At 48.2% G+C, this 20,909-nt stretch overlaps 1 protein-coding gene across 1 annotated transcript; it reads right to left on the bottom strand.

Moving 5' to 3' along the window:
- Positions 1–1,266: 1,266 nt before the first annotated feature.
- TEX44 (testis expressed 44) lies at positions 1,267–2,424 on the bottom strand (the record flags this gene model as incomplete). The annotated part of the gene is made up of 1 exon (XM_081050795.1): positions 1,267–2,424. One exon carries the CDS (start codon positions 2,422–2,424, stop codon positions 1,267–1,269), a length of 1,158 nt encoding a protein of 385 aa, XP_080906921.1.
- Positions 2,425–20,909: the final 18,485 nt, after the last annotated feature.

The following is a 20,909-nucleotide window of genomic DNA, read 5'->3' as shown; positions in this document are numbered from 1 at the left end:
GATGCAGGCAAGGTAGGTCCTTCTAAAGCGGGCCGCTTAGCTACCAGTTGCTCTGAAGAAATAAGACCCCTAGATTTTCCAAGAGAAGCAGAAATCCATATTTTTATGTAAAATCTCTGGGTTTTTAAACATTGGCAATGAATTCACAATTTGAGAAACACCATATAGGGCAAAAAAGTCCATCAGTGGGCTGGTGTTGGCCAAGGGCCCCTTTTGGAGATGCTGTTAGAAATGAGTAATGGATGAACGAATGAGTCCATGGCCAGGCCTGTAGCATGAAGTGTGTGGGGTATAACTGTGTAAAGCCCCTGGCCAGGGGCAGAAGTTGGGGCTGATGTCCAGTTAGAACTTCACTCACCAAGTGACATGACTAGTGTGGCACTGTGTCCAGCCAGAAGGTGGGCTGGTGGCTCTTCAAAGCAGGCGGCTGCCTTTCCAAGGTGACAGTCATTGGCAAGAGCAAAAGCCATGTAAGGAGACCTGGGTCTGGGGTGACCCACTTTGTCCTGGCTTGCCTGGTTTAAAATCTGGAGTTCCCACATTCCAGGAACTCTCCTGGTCCCAGGAAAACCGGGACTGTCAGTCACCCTCGTTAGATCCCTGTTCCCACCTACCCCTGGCTTGCTAGAGGGTCATAACATGGCACCTGAAATGTTCGGGCTCATTAAACACTGGACACCGTGTGTTAGGACCTGCATGGTTTCCCTTACGTCTTATAATGTCTTCATGGTGTAGATTCTTTACCTGTTGTGTGGAGGAGAGTCAGCGATTCAGAGGGTGAAATGAATGGCTCCATGCCCTCACCCTCTCTCAGAGGGCCCTAGCAGGGGGGCAACCTGAGCCTGCTAGGCCAGTGGGCCCTGGGGAAGGGTCAGGTCTTACTTCCTCAGGAATGCACTTACCTTGTTGGCAGTCCAGCGAGGATCAATTTTTGCAGGTCTGAGACTCCCACGCTTGGCCCTGAGCCCTGCGCAGGCTCTACTCTTTACATGCTTGGCCCCAGCCCCTGAATGGTACCACCTGGGAAGCCTTCAGAGGACACCTTTCTGTTTCTAGAACACCCTAATCTGCTCCTGTTCCTCCACCCTGTGTCCACTGCACGGACAGGGTATAAGGCCGGCACTTAGAAAATAAATATTGCTGGTGATTTATTGCCTGGTCTAGGGAGAGCTGTCCAGGGCAGAGGTGGGCAAGGGAGCAGGGCGTGAAGGTCTCAGGGCCTCGGGAGGTTACTAAGCCAGTCCTTTGGGGCTTCCTGCACAGGGTCTAGTCACAGTTGCAGCCAGTATGGTGTGGGGTGAGGTGGCTGGTGAGGTAACGCACGGCCGAGTGGATGCCGTCTATAGTCCTCTGTTCCATCCTCTCTAGCATGTGGGTGACGGAGCGCAGGGCCAAGTCGGTGCCTGCAGCCAGCCCGGAGGAGAAGGCCAACCTGACGTTCCCCAGAATGCTGGAGATAGAGTGCAGCCTGGAGCCTGGGCTGTGTAGCAGTTCTGACACGGAGCTGTGGCCAAAGGCCAGCAAACCCGAGGCCACGCCCATGGTGGCCTCAGACCACACCAGGAGGTCTGCCAGGGAGCTGATGGACCCCTCGCCCCAGTTTAGCATGCTGGTCATGGAGCGCATGTAGTCGTTCTCCTCTCTGGCCATGTACAGGCTGAAGTCCAGCGGTGTCCTCCTCCGGGCCACCGTGGGGGCTCCAGGTGAGTGGGGAGCACTGCCTCCTGGGGAGGGAGGGACTGGCTGAGCCTGAAGGTCTCCTGAGTGGTCCACCAAATCCCCCTCAGTCACTACCTGGGACGCAGCTGATGGCAAAGCTTCAGTGTCAGGACGCAAGGCCTCCGGACTTTCAGGTTTCTTCTCAACAGCTTCAGTGATGCCTGTGGCCAGAGTGTCAAGCTGGCTGGTGGTATCCGCAGTGCTCACAGTGGGCACATTTTGAGGAGACTGTACCTCAGCACTTGGGGTCAATGGAGCTAACTCTTGCTTCCTGTTCAGGGCACCTACCGCTTGTGGTATCTCTTCCTTAACCAGTGAGTCATGTGGGAAAGTCTGAAGACTCTGAGTCATCCTTGAATCTTGCATTGGCCTGTCCCATACTGGGTTCTGGAGGCTCTTGGATGTTTGCAGGGCATCTGGGACTGGGGGGGCAAGCTGAGCTTTGGTCTCCTTGGGCTCCTGGCTATGCTCTGCATCAGCTTCATGCTTGTCCTTGTCCCCAGACACTGATATGGCCTCAGAGGTGGCTGACTTGATGGAGGCCTGATTTACATTCTGCCATTCAGCTGACACTGTAGTACCATCAGGCACTGCAAGGAGGGAGACCTGATTTTGGGACCCTCCTGTTGGGCTGTCTGAAGACCTGTTGTCATCATGTGTGCGGATGCTGGAGATGCTGGCATTTCCTGAGGGCACGGTGGTCATCTAGGCCCTCTGTCACTTCTGCTGGTTGAGGCAGTGGCCATGCCCCTGCTGGGCCGAGTTGTCCAGGTGGTGAGGTCACAGGAGGCTGTTGGCAGCTGGCGATGTCACAGGCACCTGAGCTTCCAGAATGGTTGCCCTAGTGGGCTGAGTCCAAGGGACCATTTGTAGCTGAATTTGCAAGTGCATAAGGAGAGAAAGGTAAACATCTTGGAAAAGGATGGAGGTGTGTATATAGGTGCAGGTGCCCTAAGGATTCATAATGGCTATGACTGATGAAAGAGGATGAGATGGAAGAGGATGTGATGTATAATAAATCCTATAAGGGACCACTCCCAGCACCTCCCTGTCCACACCAGGGATTCAGACCCTGGTTGGTACAGTCTTTCGGCAGAAAGTCAACAGGCCCAATGGTGAGTAGGAGGAATAAGTGAAGGCTAAGGGCCTGGGCAGCTCCTAGCCCTAACTGTCTTTGGTTGTGGGGTGGTAACACTGAATGTTTGTGTCCCCTCCAAATTCATATCATATGTTGAAAGCTAATTGCCAATGTAATAGTGCTTGGAGGTGGGGCCTTTGGACGATGATTAGATTATGAGGGTGGAGCCCTCATGAACGGGATTAGTGCTCTTATAAAAGGGACCACACAGAGCTCCCTCACCCCCTCCTCCATTGTGAGGTTGCAGCTAGAAGACCACTATCTTTGATCCAGGAAGTAGGTCTTCACCAGGCACGGAACCTGCACCCCAATGGACAAAGACAGGCGTTAACCCTCGTGATATAGGATAAACAGTCTCCATCTGTGTGCTCAGCTGGGCTGGGAGGGCAGAGAGGAAGTACAGAATCCTGGGGAGTGTTAGACAGCATGATGATAATGATGATGATGAATCTTCTGGTTTGGATAGGCTGCCTGCTCTCAGGGGCTTATGGATGGTTTGCCCTTTCAAGGGCCTCTCCACCAAGTAAGCCCAAGATTCCCTTGGAGCGGACATGTATGTGTGGTGACTCCCAGGTCATTTCCCAGACTTCACTCACTAGAAATCCATCCTCTGCCCCAGGAGTAAATAGTCCTGTAATTGCCCCAGTGAGTGAATATTAGCATTGCCCACACGAGGGAGTATGTTTTAGGGCAATGGCCTTTTGCCAGACTCTCTGGGGAATCTGGGGGTCCCTCCCAGTGCCTTTTGCCTTTGAGGTGGGTTATTCCTGGACCCTCGGCTGCACTAGTGTGTGGGTGATGTGAATCACTGGGTTGGAGCACCCATAGCAATGAGGGTGCATAGCAAGATGGGGTCAGACCCCAGTCCAGCTCTGGGGGTGGGTCATGATGTTCTAAGCCATTTCCTCCAGCAGTAACTGGATCAGGCCCAGGTCTTCATGCAATGCTGGCCATGAAGCCATGAGAACGAGGTGAGGTCTTCTAGGGCCTCTGGGAGGTTTCCTTGCTAATCAGGAGACCGAAGAAGACGTAGTCCACCTCTGTTCCTGTACACAATCATATTGGGCCTCTTGTGACCACGAGGGCACCTGGCCTGAGAAAAAGCCCCACACAGAGGATGGTGGAGCCGTTGGGTGGCAGGAAAGTAGAGCGAAGGCTTGATCAAAGTGCACCTGCGCCACCACAGACTGTGGCCCACAGGGCTCCTCATCTGAAAAAGCAAACATTGTTGTTTCCCCCCAGGAGCTACAATGTGAACAGAGAACTGTAAGCCAACCTTGGCATCTGTAGTGGGTTGCATTGTGGCCCCCCAAAAGATATGTCCATCTCCTAACCCCTGGATTCTGTAAAGGTGACTGGTCTTTGCACGTGTAATGAAATTAAGGGTCTTGGGATCATCTGGAATTAGGGTGGGTCCTAAATCCAGTGACTGGTGTCTCTATAAGAGAGGAGTGTTTTAACTCTGTTTTCCTTGATTCTGTGTGTCTATGTGGCATTCATGAATCACAGAGCCAAAAGTATTTATCTCTGTCTTGCAAGTCAGCTTGCCTGGAACTCTCATTTCCTGTGCAGACGGGCTGATCCAAGACTGACTCCCCCCCCACCTTATCTAACTCTCACCAAGCTAATGTTGCCCCTGCACTGTCATCACAGGGCCAGGTACCAGGCAATGAGAGACCACTGCTATAGCTTGAAGTCCATAGAATTATTCAAACGAACCAATCCTAGGCTGTTTACTCTGCCTGTCTTGCCTTTCCCCTGGAAACTCCAATGAAGGCTCTGGCCTAGGCCTTCTCCTCGCTCCTGTCTTTTGTCCACCAGCCATGCTGATATTTACAACGTGGCTCTGTGTGGTGGGGCATGCCCCTTCTCTTGGGAAATCTAAGTAAAAAATTATTTCCACAACATTGACCTCTCTGTGTCGTCCACTCAGTTGCCTTCATAAATTAAAATCCCACAGGTACAAATGACACAGGAGGGAAAAGGAGAAAGGAGAAGACACAGACTCAGAAGCTAGCCATGTGCAGACTGAGGCAGAGACGGGAGTGATGCAAGTCAAGGAAGGCCTGGAACTACTGGAAGTTGGAAGAGATAAGGGAAGATCCGCCCCCCAGAGCCGTCGTGGAGAGCACGGCACGGCTGATACCTTGATTTTGGACTCTGGGCCTCCAGAACTGTGAGAGAATAACTTTCAGTTGTTGTAAAGAACCCAGTCTATGATAGTTTGTTACGGCAGCCCCAAGAAGCTACTAGAGCATCTAACAGTGAGGATCCAAGGCTGACCCCCCACTCAGTTATTGAGTCTTCCTTCTAAGCATGCTCAGACACTGTGCTATTTAATCGTCCCAACACTGCCTTGTGGTAAGTACTGTTATTATTATTTTACAGATGAGGAAAGTATGGTTCAACCAGCAGGGTAAGAGCTGGGATGAGAGCCAAGCTTTCGGGCCCATAAGCCCACAACCCCAACCACTGCACCACTGTGAGAACGGACATTGTGGAACCAGTATTTCCTTAGAGCAGGTCCGAACTTCCACAGACCTGTGCGATTACATTTGGGGTGAACCAACCTCCTCCCTTCTGAGTCCCTGATGCTGCCACCTTGGGGTGGCCAATGGGATCTGGCCATTCTCCAGACTCCCACGGCTGCTCCTGGGAGTGTGGGCTTGGAGCCTTCTGGAACTCTGTGGCCCTGTCCACATGTCCTCCATGACCCTATTCACCTCAAGAAGGGTGGTGCACATGGGTCCTGCCTGCCAGAGAGCCCACCTTGTGGGGGGGGGGCCTGTGGGCCCGAGTCTTTGGCTGGCTGCTCCTCGGGGCTCTCCATCCCAGCTCTGGGCTCCCAGGGCAGTCTCTGAATATCATCACTCTAAGGGGGTCTCCAGATTCTCCATCTTCCCAGAACTCCCATTTCCTGAATGTTCAAGACACTTAAGGAGATGGAGCAACCCAGGCTCCATTAGCAGATAGAATGGGAATTCCACTGAGAACATACACTGGGTTTGTTTGTAGGAAATAGATTAATAAGCCCCATGACATGGGGGCTGAGACCCAAAAGGCATTCTTTTTTTTTTTTAACCTTTTATTTATTTAAGTGTGTTTCTCCAGGACCCATCAGCTCCAAGTCAAGTAGTTGTTTCAATCTAGTTGTGGAGGGTGCAGCTCACAGTGGCCCATGTAGGGATCGAACTGGCAATCTTGTTAAGAGCACTACACTCTAACCAACTGAGCTAACCAGTTGCCCCCTAAGACCCAGAAGCCATTCTTAAATGACAAAGGACAGCTGCTGCTTTCTAAGGAGTAGATGCCATTAGCCCAAGGGCCTTTGTTTGGAAAGAGCTGGGTTTGGGCCAGGAGCCTACTACAGCCCAATTGTTCTGTGGGAGAGGAGGCGAGGTTTTGAAGGTCCTGGGAAATGCCTGCTGGTGTTGGCAGTGAGCAGCAAGGCAGCTGCACGAGAGGGGAGGAAGGTCAGGCCTCCTTGGGGTGCAGGAGGTGAGACTCAGGAAGGACAGAAATATCTAGAGGGAATTTTTAAGTTGTTTGCACTGAGGTCTCCAAGGTATACCCCTCATCTTCTCCACAACATCAGAAGTCACAGCTTGTTTGCTAATGCTTTTGTGTGAGTGCTGGTGGCCAGGGAATGCAGCAGGCCAGGGGTGGTGGTGGTGGTGGTGGTGGTGTATGTGGTGTGTCTGTCTCCTGGAGGTTGGCTTGGAGCACAGACTGTTGTGGCTGCTTGCTCGTGGGTTGTGAAAGCATTCACGAGTCAGGTAGAAGTACAGAAGGAAGATTTATTAAAGTAAGAGGAGGGTTGGCTGGGCAGAGTCTTCTGGAAACTACTGCAAACTACTGCTTCGAGTCTTTGTTTGGGCTGTTGATGAAAAAAGATCCAGCCTAAGAGAAAGCTTATAAGAGTTTATTTGAGTCAAACTGACAACTGGCGGGAAGCAAAGTTTCAACGGATTGAGAAAATGCTCCAGAAAATGATGGGTTTGCAACTTATTTTATACATTAGAATCAATGGGAGGAGGGTTACATGAAATCCATTGGTTGTAGATTAAGGGAGTGGGAGAAAGCAAAGTGGGGAAATCTCTGGGGTTGGATAAAAAGTAAAATGGAGAGACACACACTTCTTTTACATTGGTGGGTACAAAACAGTTAATAGCATTTTACAGTACCTAGCGATGGTGTTTGGGGAACAAGATAACAGTGAGGGATTTTGTAGTTTCCTGCTCAGATGCGGTGGGTTATGCCCCCCTGGGGGGGTCCAGAAAAAGGGATTACTCTGACGTTCTAAAGGTGTGTTATCTTAGATGCAAAAAGACAACAGATAGGCTCACTTAAGGTAAAGATTGACCTTTGTCAAGGAAGCTACAGGCCAAGGATGTGACTTCCCGCCATGGCCCACCTTAGGAACTTTTATGTTCACGCCATCCTGTGTGGTTATTTTCAGTTTCATGAGCTTGTCAGGTTTAATGTGTAGTCCCTTTTCCATCCACAGGTCTCAGATTTTATAATTTTGTAACCACTATGTAAGTTGCTTCAGCCTGCAGTGGAGTTTTCTATTGAGTTTGACTTTGGACATTGGGGTGGGGGAAAGTGAAGTTAAGCTGGTTATGGCAACCTTTGCATACGTTATGTAGATTTAAGTTGGAGCCTGGAGTGGATCCCACACAGAAGCAAAATCTCTCCCAAGTCATAGGGCCAGCATAGGCTGAAGTAAACAGAAACATTGAAACTGGTCTGCACAGTAAAAGTATAGGAAGCAGGAATCATTAAGAGGCAAAGAAAGAAAAGAAAGCTTTCAAAAAGTCCCAAGCTAAGTTACACTTGTTAAATCAAATTATACCAGAGATCCAAATCTCAAAATAGACGATTTAGTGCCACCATTATAGTCCCCCTGTCTTAACAGAGACTGCCCTTGGGGACACAGAGATAGGGACAGTGGAGAGCTGAGTTACAAAATGGTGCTGGGACAGTTAGTTAAATATTTGGGGGCTGGCCCGGTGGCTCAGGCAGTTAGAGCTCCATGTTCCTAGCTCCGAGGGCTGCCAGTTCGATTCCCACATGGGCCAGTGGGCTCTCAACCACAAGGCTGCCGGTTCAACGCCTAGAGTCCAGCAAGGGATGGTGGGCTGCACCCCCTGCAACTAGAAACGGCAACTGGACCTGGAGCTGAGCTGCACCCTCCACAACTAAGACTGAAAGGACAACAACTTGACTTGGGAAAAAGTCCTGGAAGTACACACTGTTCCCCAATAAAGTCCTGTTCCCCTTCCCCAATAAAATCTTAAAAAAAAAAAAAATTGGAAAGACACTGGGTTAGTTCCTCACTCTCAATTTCAGACTTTAAAATGGTAAATGCAGAGAGAGAGAGAGAGAGAGAGAGAGAGAGAGAGAGAGAGAGAGAGGAAAGAGAGAGATCAAAAGCAAACTAAAAGAAAATATCTGATTTCTGTAAGAAGTACTTTCTAAACATAAAAGTCAGTAAAGAAATTCAGAAGGGAAAAAATAGACAGAGGTCAAAAAAACACTCTAAAATATTGTGGATGGAAAAAGGGCCACAGGTTAAACCTGACAAGCTCAGGAGACTGAAAATAACCACACAGGGTGATGTGAACAAAAAAATTCCTAACTAAGGTGGGCCATGGTGGGAAGTCACACCCTTGGCCTGCGGCTTCCTTGACAGAGGTCAATCTTTACCTTAAGTAAGACTGTCTATTATCTTTTTGCATCTAGGATAACATGCCCATGGAATGTTAGTAATCCCTTTTTCCAGACCAGAGCAGGAAACTACAGAATCCCTTATTATTATTATTCTTGTCCCCTGATTACCATCTCTATGTGCAGTAAAAAGCAAACTATTAGTAACTATCCTGCACCCACCTGTGTAAAATAAGTACCTGTCTCTCCAATTTACTTTTAGCCAATCCCAGAGATTCCCCCCTTTGGTTTCTCCCACCCCCTTATTCTACCACCAATGGATTTCATATAACCCTCCTTCTTTGATTTACATATGAAATAAGCTGCAAACTGCCATTTTGTGGAGCATTTTCTCAATCCGTTGAGATTTTGCTTCCTGGAAATTGCCGTAAGTTTGGCTCCAATAAACTCATGTATAAGCTTTCTCTTAGGCTGGATGTTTTTTCGTCGGCAATATTTAATAGCAAACCACAAACTGGGGAAAAAAAGAATTTGCTACGAATACCACTAAGGGTTAATATCTATATAGTATATAAAGATCCAAAAGATTGATCAGACACCATGAGATAACCAATAACACAATACGCAAAAGATGAGAACAGACTATTTGCCAAAGAAATCTAAATAATAAACATGGGAAAATGTTCATATGCATTAGTAGTCAAAGAAATATGATTTAAAAAAAAACCTCTTTAGGTAGAGGAATTATGACTTTAAATTATCTTTTGGCGAACTGCATTTCTAATTTTTCCACAGTAACACTTATTACTTGTATTAAGAGAAGACCCTAGGGTGCCCAGTGGCTCAGGTGGTTGGAGTGCCGTGCTCCTGACGTGGAGGTCGCTGGTTTGATTCCCACATGGGCCAGTGAGCTGCGCCCTCTACAGCTAAGGTTGTGAACAACAGCTCTCCCTGGAGCTGGGCTGCCGTGGGCTGCCGTGGGCTGCCGTGGGCTGCCGTGGGCTGCCGTGGGCTGCCAACAGTGGCCGGCAGTCGTGGAGAACTGCTGTGAGCAGCACACAGACCGGCGACCGACTGCCTCAGCCCGGGGGGAGCGCAAGGCTCATAATATGAGCATGGGCCAGGGAGCTGTGTCCTATACAACTAGACTGAGAAACAACAGCTTAAACCAGAGTGGGGTGGGGGAGGCGGAAGAAGGGGAGAAAAAAAAGAAAAGATCCTAATAGTTAAAAGCATTCAGTACCATTAAGTAATAAATGAGTAGCCAGTGTCAGAAACTTCTAGTTATGGTGAGTCGTGGGCAAGTATTTTCTTTCAAGCTTCTGTTCATTTGCCCTTTCAACAATGAATAAATATTACTTTAAGTATTAGAACAAATTTGCAAGTTAAATAAATTCCTTCTTCCTGACATCCCAGGGCCCTGCATGCAAATAGAATTCCTGGGGCCACCCAAACACCCACTCCACAGTGGGAGTGCAATTGAATTGAGAGACATCTCTCCTATCTCCATCTCCAAAACAAAGGGATACTTCAGCCCTCCTCACATCACATACACACCCCCTCAGACTGCCCCAGCCCTTAAGACAACCCCCATCTCTAGGGTCCACCCTGGCCTCTCCCCACCCTTAGGTTTGGCCTGGCAGCTGCTGTGAAAGGACTCAAGGCCAATGAGGGATGCCTGAGGGCACAGAGAGGAGGGGTGGGCCACTCCGGGCCCTTCAGACACCTGGTTGGTGGCTGTGCAGTGGCCTGAGGGGGCTCTGAGGGAGTCTCTGGTGCAGACCAGCTTTGAGAGGCCGGAAGTGAAATCATGATCCCTCTGTCTGGGTGTCCCTCCATCTATCCTTCTGATATTACTCTTGGGTGTCTGAATTGTGTCCCCTCAAAATTCATATGTTGAAGTCCTAACCCCCAGTATCTCAGAATGTGACTGTATTTGGAGATTGAGCCTTTAAAAGGGTAATTTAGTTAGAATGACATCATTAGTATGGGCCCTAATCCAATATGACTGGTGTCCTTTTAAGATGAGGCAGTTTGGACATAGACACACAGAAGTTAAGATGGCCATCTATAAAACAAGGAGACAGGCAGGGAACAGCTCCTTCCTTCACAGCCCTCAGAAAGAACGAACCATGCCTACACCTCGATTTCTGACTTAAGCCTCGGAACTGTGAGAAAATATTTCTGTTGTTTAAGAGCCCCAGTCGGTGGTACTTTGTTATGGCAGCCCTAGCAGACTAATACAGTGCTCTTGAGCATAAGATTAGGCCCTCAAATCGAATCCCAAAGAAATTAAAGGTGTCTGCTTGCAAAAAACTTATCATCCAGTATGAGAGATAAATCATCAATCTGTTGTCATAAATGCACATTCCCAAAAGTGTGCAGGTTCCCAAGGTCTAAGATGTTAGCAAGACTTACAGGGCCAGCCAGAAGCCAAACCACGGGGTGGGGGTCACAGAGTTTTGCCCTCAGTTTCCCCAGCTCTCTCCCAGTCCCAGCATCTGCTAGTCATCTACTGGGTGGCGGTGGGGGGCGCTGCGACTCTGCATGGTGCAGCTTTGTCCCATCTTGGGGCATGCTGTAAATGGTGGATCCGTTTGGCTGGTCTGTGTCTCTCAGAAAGAGGACTCACAGCTGCCCCTCCTCTCCTCCCACAGGGGCCCCTCAACAGAAGGAGTGGGAAGAGGGGTTCTTCTACCTCCAGTTTACTGCTGTAAAGAGAGTTACTCACTGAGCCTTAGCTCTGAACTAGTGGGTTTTGGCCTCTTTAAGTCAGGAAGGAAGAATGTGGAGAAGCAATGAAAGATATGGGCCCTTCCCCAGAAAACCACCGTTGCAGACTCGCTGAGCCCCACCTCTAAGATCTGAGCCATCTCTGGTTATTTGCATTCCAGAGACCTGCAGATCTCTGTAACTCACCTGCCCCATAGCTTGTCGGCATACAGAATTGTGGACAGGTGGAGGGTTGGGTGGGCAGAGATGCAATCCAGGTGGAAGACACCAGGGCAACAAGAGGTGCCAAGCAGTGGGAACACACCCTGGCTGATCCCGGAAGGCTGTCCCTGGAAGGAGGAGGACTCACTTTCTCCTGGAGGCTGAAAGAGCGATGGAGTGTTGTGGGCAGTAGAAAGGCAGGAAGCAGAACGTTAGGGAGGGTTTGGGAAGGAAGCCTCTAGAAGCACAGCCCTGTAAGAGCCTGCCTGCCACATTGCTACAATGGATGAGCATCAATATTTGCAATGCTTTCCAGAAAGATAGGCCCTGTCTTCCAGGAAAAAGCAGAAAGAATAGGGTCAGAAAATCCAATCAGGTTTTGTAAAGAGAACAGTAAGTCTTGATCTGCCCCAAACAGGAATGTGTTTGTGGGGGATGGTCAGCAAGGAGTTTCAGAAATGAGGATTTGGGGATCCAGCACTGTCAAGGAGAGAGAGACAGTACTCTTCTGCCTATCCCCTGGAGGGGGTGGACCCTCAGCTTGCAGACACCTAGCAGGGTCCCACTTACTCCTGCTCTGTGTCCACACTCAGCCAGACATCTTGGGTGTCCTTTGGCTTCTGTAGTAGATTCAGTTGTGGTCCCCAAAAGACATGTCTACCTGTAACCTTTCCCCCCCTTCTTCCGCCTCCCCCCCGAACCCCTCTGGTTCAAGCCCCCCACTCTGGTCCAAGCCGTTGTTTCTCAGTCTAGTTGTGTAGGTCACAGCTCCCTGACCCATGCTGGTACTATGAGCCTTGCGCTCACGCCGGCTGAGGCAGTCGGTTGGCCACTCACAGCAGCGCATGGTTGCTCACGCTGGCCACCGGCTGCTGGCCGCTCAGTAGCCCACGGCAGTACAGCAGCCCCCTGCAGTCATGCCAACCTATAGCTGCTCACGGCAGCCCTTCTCCAGGGAGAGCTGTTATTCACAATCTTAGCTGTAGAGGGCGCAGCTCACTGGCCCTTGTGGGAATCGAACCCGCAACCTCCCTGTTAGGAGCATAGCGCTCCAACCACCTGAGCCACTAGGCTGGTCCCAAGCATAACCTTAGAATGTCACTTTTTTGAAATAAGGGACTTTGCAGATGTAATTATGTTAAGGATTTCCAGATGAGATCATCCTGGATTTAGGGTGGGCCTTAAATCCTACGACAGGGTTCTTTTGAGAGAAAGGGGAAGGAGACACAGAGGGATACCATGGGAAGACGGAGGCAGAGGTGGGAGTGAAGCTGCATCTACAAGCCAAGGAATATCAAGAGCTGCTGCCAAGCACCAGAAGCCAGGAAAGAGGCCTACACTGTTCTTCCTCAGAGCTCCAGAAGGAACTGATCTTGCCAACACCTTAATTGCTGATGTCTGGTCTCCACAACTATGAGAGAATAGGGCCATCAAGTTTTGTGATTGTTACAACAGGCCTAGAAACCAGTACAGCTTACCATAGTGATCACAGGGGAATAGGATCTTGTGCTCGAATAATTGGGAAACACTGTGTTAAACTAGGTTTCTTTGCTGAACTGCTCAGAGCCTTTAATAGTCTATAGAGCTTTATGAATTTCCAAGTGGGGGGGATCAGTACAGAACATGCATTTTCCAAACTTATTTAACTAAGGAACCCTTTTAGTTACCTCGGGCTGCCATAACACAAACCACAGACTGGGGGGCTTAAACAACAGAAATTTATTTTCTACAGTTCTGGAAGCTTGAAGTCCCAGATCAAGGTGGCAGCAGGGTTGATTTTCTAGTGAGACTTCTCTTCTTGGCTTGCAGACAGCCACCTTCTGGCAGTGTCCTCACATGTCTTTTTCTGTGTGCATACATGAGGGGGACATCGCACACTCTGGTGTCTCTTCCTCTTTTTATAAGGATATGGGTCCTATTGGATGAGGGTCCTAGGATTATGACCTCATTTAACTTAATTACCTCCTTAAAGATCTTATCTCTAAATATAGTCACATTGGGGGGGGGACCTACAACGTATGAATTTGGGGGACCCAATTCAGTCCATAACACCTTCATGGGATTGGTTTTCCCCTAGACACACCTGGGGAAATGAAGATTTAATTGCCTTGCACTTGATCACAGAGGTATCGGGTAGGGGGTGGGGACCGCCATGCGTCCCTGCCTGTATAAGGATGTCCTTGGTAGTGGCAAGAGAGGAGAAAGAGCGTGTGGTAGATATTTTTTAAATCTCTTCCTGTTAAAAGATGGATTCTCTTTTCTCTACCCTCTGAATTAGGGCTCTGCTATATGACTTGTTTTGGTCAAGGAGACAGTAGGAAATATAACACAGGCAGAAGCTTAAAAAGTATTTGTGTACTGGGACTTGGCTTCTCTTGCTCTTTTTGGAACCCAGCTGCCAAGTGAAAAAGTCTGGCCTGCTGAATAATGAGATTAATGTGGCCCAATTACCCTCTTCGCCCCAGCGAAAAAGCAGATACTGCATGTGAGTGGGGCCATCTGAGACCTGGATCATCCAGCCCCCAGCCCATCTACCTGCTGACTGCAGCCTCCTTCACTATCGGAAGAACCACCCAGCTGAACCCAGCTCAAATTCATAATAATAATAATAATAATAATAATAATAATAATAATGTGTTAAACTACTCAAGTTTTGAGATGTTTTGTGAAATAGTAGTTAAAGCATCACAGAAGAGACCTGTGATTATCACTGCTTTATATGGAATAGTTTTCTCGAGGTGCTCCTGTCTATACCAGAGTTAACCTCAGTTCAATGGAGAAGGAGTCTTTGCCACCAGTCTTGCTATTAAAATTTTCTATCCGCTTAAAGACATCAGCCTGATGCATATCAGATGAAAAGAATCTTAAACTGATACCCCACAAAAATAGGATGTGAGCTTTATTAGGTCAGTCCCTGAAATTAGCCATAGACTGGCTACAGAGAAATTGAAAACATGTTTTAAATGACAGAATGTGTTAAACATGTAAAAACTGACCTGACTTGTATATTCTCAAATATTCCACTGGAAGGAGCTGGTGAAACACTTTACTTGCAAAGCAATTTCCTTTTGAGAAATGACACCATCTTCTGAAAATCAAGCTGAAGCGACTGTCTTGATGGAAGGGATAGTCAGAGGTGGGGGAATGGGGGAGGGGGGAGCAGTGGCTGTGGGGACAACTTCCAGGTGCCCTCCCAGCCGGACCTGGCTCTCTGCTGCCCCTCAGTGCTGATTCTGTGGCACTGCAGGAGGGAGCCATGCTTGCTTCAGGCTCCTGGCTATGCAGGCAGCTGAGGCCTCTCAGGGTCTGGGGCTTAGACCCAGATCCCACTCAACAGGGTGAAGAAGAGGAGGTTCGTGCTTCACACTTCAACCCCACCCTCACCCCAAAAACTACACATTCACTGTTACTCCACAAAGTGCCCAGTGACAGGCGAACATGAAGCATTAAACACCAGTGCCTCTTCTGGGGAAATTTTATTTTGGGGTTCCATTTACACCATACTAAATACACTGACAGTCACCCAAATCCCTCAGCAAATGTGAGTTTCCTATAATTATGTAAGAGTTGACTTGCATTGCAGTTGAGGTATTTTTTTTGAAGGTCAAATACACATAACATAAAACTTACCATTTTAACCATTTTCAAGTGTACAATTCAGTGGCATTGAGTACATTCACAATGTAGTATGAACACCACCACTATTGAGTTCCAGAACTTTTTCATCACCCCAAATGGCAACTTGTACTTATTCAGCAGTCACTGAATTTGACTTTTTGACATGAGGTTACAATTTTTAGACATTTAAACGATTATTAACTTTAATTATTTATATTTATTAATCCAAGAATCACATTTTTATTTTCATATTTGGAGCCAATTAATCTTTTTTTTTTAAGTCACACATATTGTCACAGGACCATAACAGCTGCTAGGTTTAGGCATGTGCCTGGGTATAAGGAGACCAGGAGGGGCGCCCCCACTCCTGCCTCTGTGCCCCACCAGGACCTACTGGGACCCTGGACCCTGCTGCTTTCCCAGGGCTCCCTGCCCTCCACACTACCATCAGCTGTTGATTCTTTTAAACATAAGTGTACAGTATAACTATTTTTCTAGTTATTATAGTAGACAAGTTGGAAAGTATAGATGAGAATAAAGGAGGATAACCACCTTCCCTAATGCTTCTACCTTGAGATAAGCACTGTTAATATTTTGGTGTCTTTTTTTTCTCCAATTCTTTTTTTTCCTAGGTAAAGTTACCACCCAACTTACCTCAGCCGAGATGTATAAGATATATTTGTATTTGCAAAACTGGGGTCCCACTGTACTTCCAGTTTTAAACTTTGCCTTTGTTCACTTATTAAAAATGATATTTTGAGCAATTTCCTATATCCTTAAATATAATTTTGTTTTGTTTTGTTTTTAAGATTTTATTGGGGAAGGGGAACAGGACAGGACTTTATTGGGGAACAGTGTGTACTTCCAGGACTTTTTTCCAAGTCAAGTTGTTGTCCTTTCAATCTTAGTTATGGAGGGCGCAGCTCAGCTCCAGGTCCAGTTGCCGTTTCTAGTTGCAGGGGGTGCAGCCCACCATCTCTTGCGGGAGTTGAACTGGCAACCTTGTGGTTGAGAGCGCACTGGCCCATGTGGGAATCGAACTGGCAGCCTTCGGAGTTAGGAGCATGGAGCTCTAACCGCCTGAGCCACCAGGCCAGCCTGTTAAATATAATTTTAATAGCTGTATACATTTAAATTTAATATAAGTTAAAATATAACTTTGATTTGGTGGCTGCATTCCTATCATGTAAATACACCATACTTTATTTGGCCAGTTGTCTGTTGTAGGCTGCCCTTTTCACTAGGTATAGTTGCCATAACAACGTATCCCAACATCTCAGTAGCTCACAACCATAAAGGCTTATTTCTTGCCCATCTTACACTTCCTTCACAGTTTGGTTGTGGCTTGGCTCCTTTTGACGGTGGGTCAGCTGTGGCTATAATTCATTCTAGAATACAAGCTGAAGGAACAGCCCTCACCTGAGACACATCAGTTTGTGTCAGAAGTCAAGAGCAAGTCAGCAGGTGGAAATAGCAGTACCTCTTAAAGTTTCTGCTGGATGTGCCACAGATCACGTCTGCAGACATGCCACAGGCAGTATATGGCAATACTGGCACAGGCAGTCACGGAGTCAAGGCCAAAGTCAGTGGGGCTAGGCAAATAGTTCTTCCCTAGGAGGCACTGCAAGTTGCCCAGCAGTGGTGGGGTTGTATAATCCCCTTTCAGGAAGGGAGAATGAATTGGGAGGAGTAATACAATTGGCTAAGGATGCTTCCATGTTTACACTATTAAAGTGCTTTTGATTTCTCTTTTTCAGTGATATTAAATCTTAACTAATTTTTAAACTACATTTTAATTTTAACCAAGGTTGCACAGGTACATGTTTTTAAAAGTCAAATACTTCTTTAAGGCTTATACAAAAAAACAACCCTCCCCTCCCCCGTCCGCCCCCCAAACAGCAGCTTCCTTCCAGCCAAATTCCCACACCTCAACCAATTGGAAAAAAACTTTTCCCAGTCTTACTATGTGCCAGGAACTGTGCTAAATAATCTACCCAAATTGTCTCAATTTAATCCTTACAACAACCTCAGGAGGTAAATACATCATTTATCTCTCTTAACAGAGAAGAAATTTAGGCTGAAGAAGCTAGTTCTTTGGTCTAAGAGGCCACTTGCCAGCAGGGGGCAGATTTGCCATTGGAACCCAGGATACCCGACGCCGGAAACGCGGGAGCCGAAGTTCTGCACCAGTGGTCCTCACCGGCAGCTTTCGCCTCACCTGGGGACTCGTTAGAAATGCACGTCCTCGGGCCTCGCCTCAGCCCTGCTGGCTCGGAATCTCGGGGGTTGCAATCAGCACTTAGGTGACTCTCATGGACACTCTAGACTGACACCCGGGCTCCTCCACTAGAGAGCTTCACGCCCTCCTCCTGTGAGGCCAGAATGTTCCTGTGCCCTGCCCCCTCTCCTGCCTGCTTCAGTGACTACCGGCCAGACACAGGTGAGAGCCCATGGAGACACTACCTCTGTCCCTCCCAGCTTCAGGGGCCCACTTCTACTGTCACAATCGCCAGGTGCAGGACAACTACAGAGTGACCAGTGAGAGGGTATGCGTCCCCTCTGTTACGGTGAATGGGGGGGTCCCTGGTCCACAGCTGGGGAGCAGTGTGAGTGTTGGAGAATCTGGGGTCAGAAGGAGGAGGAGGAAGGTGAGAGAGGGGAAGGCCTCAAGTCAGAGGAGTTTCTACACTAGAAGGAGAAAATTCTGGGGTTTGAAGATTTAGGGAAAAGGTCCCAGGTCATGGGGAGGGAGGAAGGAGCACCCCCGTCGAGGAAATTTGTGGGCAAGCCACATGCGACCCCAGTGGAGCATCTTGGAAATACAGCAGGCGAGGTGACCTCTGCTCCCTGTGCTGAAGCCAGGTCTCTTAGGCTCCTGAGCTCCTGCTGCATGGGGGCTTGGATGTCTGCTGGTGGCCCCTGATGGGTATGTGTTCCCTGGAGACAATGAAGGCCTTGCCTGCTAGGAAGTTTAGCACCTGCCAAGTTGGCGACGAGGGCCTGGTGAAGCCATGCAGGAACTGGGTTTGGAGCTGGGTCCCTGTGGGGTGGGGGGGTTGGGGTAGGGAGAGTCGCAGAGGAGGGCAAAACCAGGGTGACAGAGCCTGAGGGTGATAGTCTAGACTTTGTCCAATCTAGATTTCAGCCGTTTGTTCAGGTCACGTCACCCTACTTGTTAACAGTGCCCATCCCTCTATGTCCTCATTCATTTCATTCTGTTCTATGGGAGCCGTTCCTGTGGAGCCAAACTTATGATCCCGTGATCTTCCATAGTCCTCCCCACCTGGCTTTCCCCTCACACATGTCCTCTAAATCTTGATCTCTATTTGATTTCTCAATTCTTCTGGAACTTCCAGACCAGAGAGGGGAGGCCAACAATAAAGAAGAAATCAAACAAATAAGGTAATTTTAGACTATGATAAGTTCCATGAACGACATAAATACAAGATTTAGTAGAAGGCTTTGGGAGGTGGGAGCATGTCAGAATGTGTGGTCAGGGGACTATCTCAGAGTCCCTAAGGTCGAGAAGGTACCAAGCAAACAGCCAGGGAAAGCGAGTCCCAGCAAACCAAATAGCCTATGCAAAGGCCCCGAGGTGGCAGAGTGGTCTGGTGGAGCTCAGGGAAGTGGGCAAGGCTGGGCTGCAGGCTGAGTTAAATTTAGGATTATTCTAAGTGCCTTGGGAGGATTTTCAGCAGGACAGTGGCATGACCTGATCTGATTTATGTGGGAGCTGGCTGTGGGAACTGCACTTCGTGAGTCCTTTGAGTTGTTTCTGCAATTTTCTGTTTGTATCATTGTCTTGGGATAGCTTTATGGGGGTTATTTTAGGTTCTGTGGCCATTTTGGTTAAACCAACAGCAGGATGTATTTTATGAGTGCAGCACACTACGGCAAGTTTCAGCAAGCCTCCCACGTGCTTCTCTGTGACCTTGGGGGCTGTCTCCCCCAGGAGGGATGCTGATGTCCCCCAATGGTGGACTCTATGTCTTTGATGTGCCACCACTCAGCACCTCTCAGGCCTGCCTTCCACTGAGGGTAGAGGCATCAGTCAGGGCTCTCCAGAAAAACAGAACCAAGAGGAGCTCTCTCTCTATTTTTTATGTTAAGGAATTGGCTTATGTGATTGTGGGGGCTGGCAAGTCTGAAATCTATAGGGCAGGCTAGCAGGCTGGAAACTCAGGTCGGAGTTGACGCTGCCATCTTGAGGCAGAAGTTCTGCTCTGGAAAGAACTCAGGTTTTGCTATTGAAGTTTTCAACTGATTGGATGAGGCCCACCCACATCATGAAGGTAATAAAGTCAATTCCTTGTAGATGTTAAACACATGTATAAAATATCTTCATGGCGACATTTAGATTAATGTTTAAATAAGTAACTGGGTATTATAGTGTAGCCAAGTTGACACGTAAAACTAACCATCACAGTAAAATATATAAAAAAATAAAAGTTCTTATTCTAGGACCAATTCATGAAATATTTGAGCCAGCCTGGGCTCTTTTGTTTTTCCAGGCAACCCTACGTGTGAGTGTTTGGGGCGTTAACCTCCACCAACTATCCTTTGCTTGAAGATGAAGGCATTTGACTGAGGCTGAACTAGGCCTGCAATTGTGAAAGAATAAAGTTCTGGGCACCCATTTCCCAACCAGGGCCTGGAGGCTGGTGTGAGAAGCCAGGTCAAGCCCAAATCTCTCCCCCCTGACTCTCAGCCTATAGCCCAGTCAGTGAGGTTCGTGGCCAAAGCGAGCTGGGCTTCCCTGGCCAGGAGATGCCTCTCTGAGCTGCTCCCCTTCCCTGAGGGTTCTCAAGGGGTTTTCCTGGTTCACTAAATTGCAAGTCTTGCCTATGTAATCTTTGTCTTCCCTTAATCAAATACTTCAAGTTCACAGTCAAAGGGTCTGACCCTTCCCATAGAGTGCTGAACTCTGCCCTCCATAACCTCCTGCTTCCCTGTCTTGGTGGTTTGTGTGGTCAGATGAAACTCAACCGCAGGGACAGGCAAAATAAACCAAAGGGAAATGAACACGTCCCACACAGCCTGACTCTGGGGTAAAGGGCAGTGACAAGCCTGTGTTGTTCAACGGCCCCCATCTCAGTTCTGAGTCCTGAAGTGCGTGTGTGCAAACCGCCAGGCATGCTGGGCGGACTGATACCAGCTCTGTGGTATGCTTCACTTTGTTTGGTTCAAGCTTTCACCCTGGACAGTTGGACAATGGGCACAGTCTCCTCAGGTGGCTTCCTTGTGGATGGGGCTCAGACTCGGCCTCATGCCAGGGACTCTCGACCCCCAACCCAAAGAATATGATTGCTTTAATTTGGCTTCCTTCAACAGCAAACCTTGAGACAAGAATTGAGTGAAGTAGTTTATTTGAGATGTGATCCCAGAAAGCGTGGGGTAGAAAAGTGAGACAAAGAAGAGAGGAAAGAAAATTCAGTACGTATTAATGGGCAAGTTATCGCCTTGGGAAATGGGTTCAGTCCTACTGGGACCTTCTGAGAGACTGTGTGGAAACATGCCTCAGAATTGCCACCAAGGGGCCAGGAAGCTGTGGTGTATTAGTTACCTGTTTTTAAAAACAGTTTTATTAAGATAGAATTCTCATACCATACAACTCACCCATTAAGAGTGTACAACTCAGTGGTTTTCTATATTCATAGATAAGTGCAACATTCCCATAGTCAATTTTAGAAGATTTTCTTTACCTCAAAAAGAAATCCCATACCCTTTAGCTATCACTCCTGTCCACTCCCACCCACCTCAATTTAGAGATGACTTGTGAACAATGCAGGGGTCAGGGATGCTGACCCCCCAGGCAGTTGAAAATCCACGT

Source organism: Rhinolophus hipposideros, assembly GCF_964194185.1.
Source record: "Rhinolophus hipposideros genome assembly, chromosome: 6".
In the NCBI taxonomy this organism is placed as follows: domain Eukaryota; kingdom Metazoa; phylum Chordata; class Mammalia; order Chiroptera; family Rhinolophidae; genus Rhinolophus; species Rhinolophus hipposideros.
The sequence above is the reverse complement of the archived record's forward strand: the minus strand, read 5'-3'. Positions and strand labels throughout refer to the sequence as shown.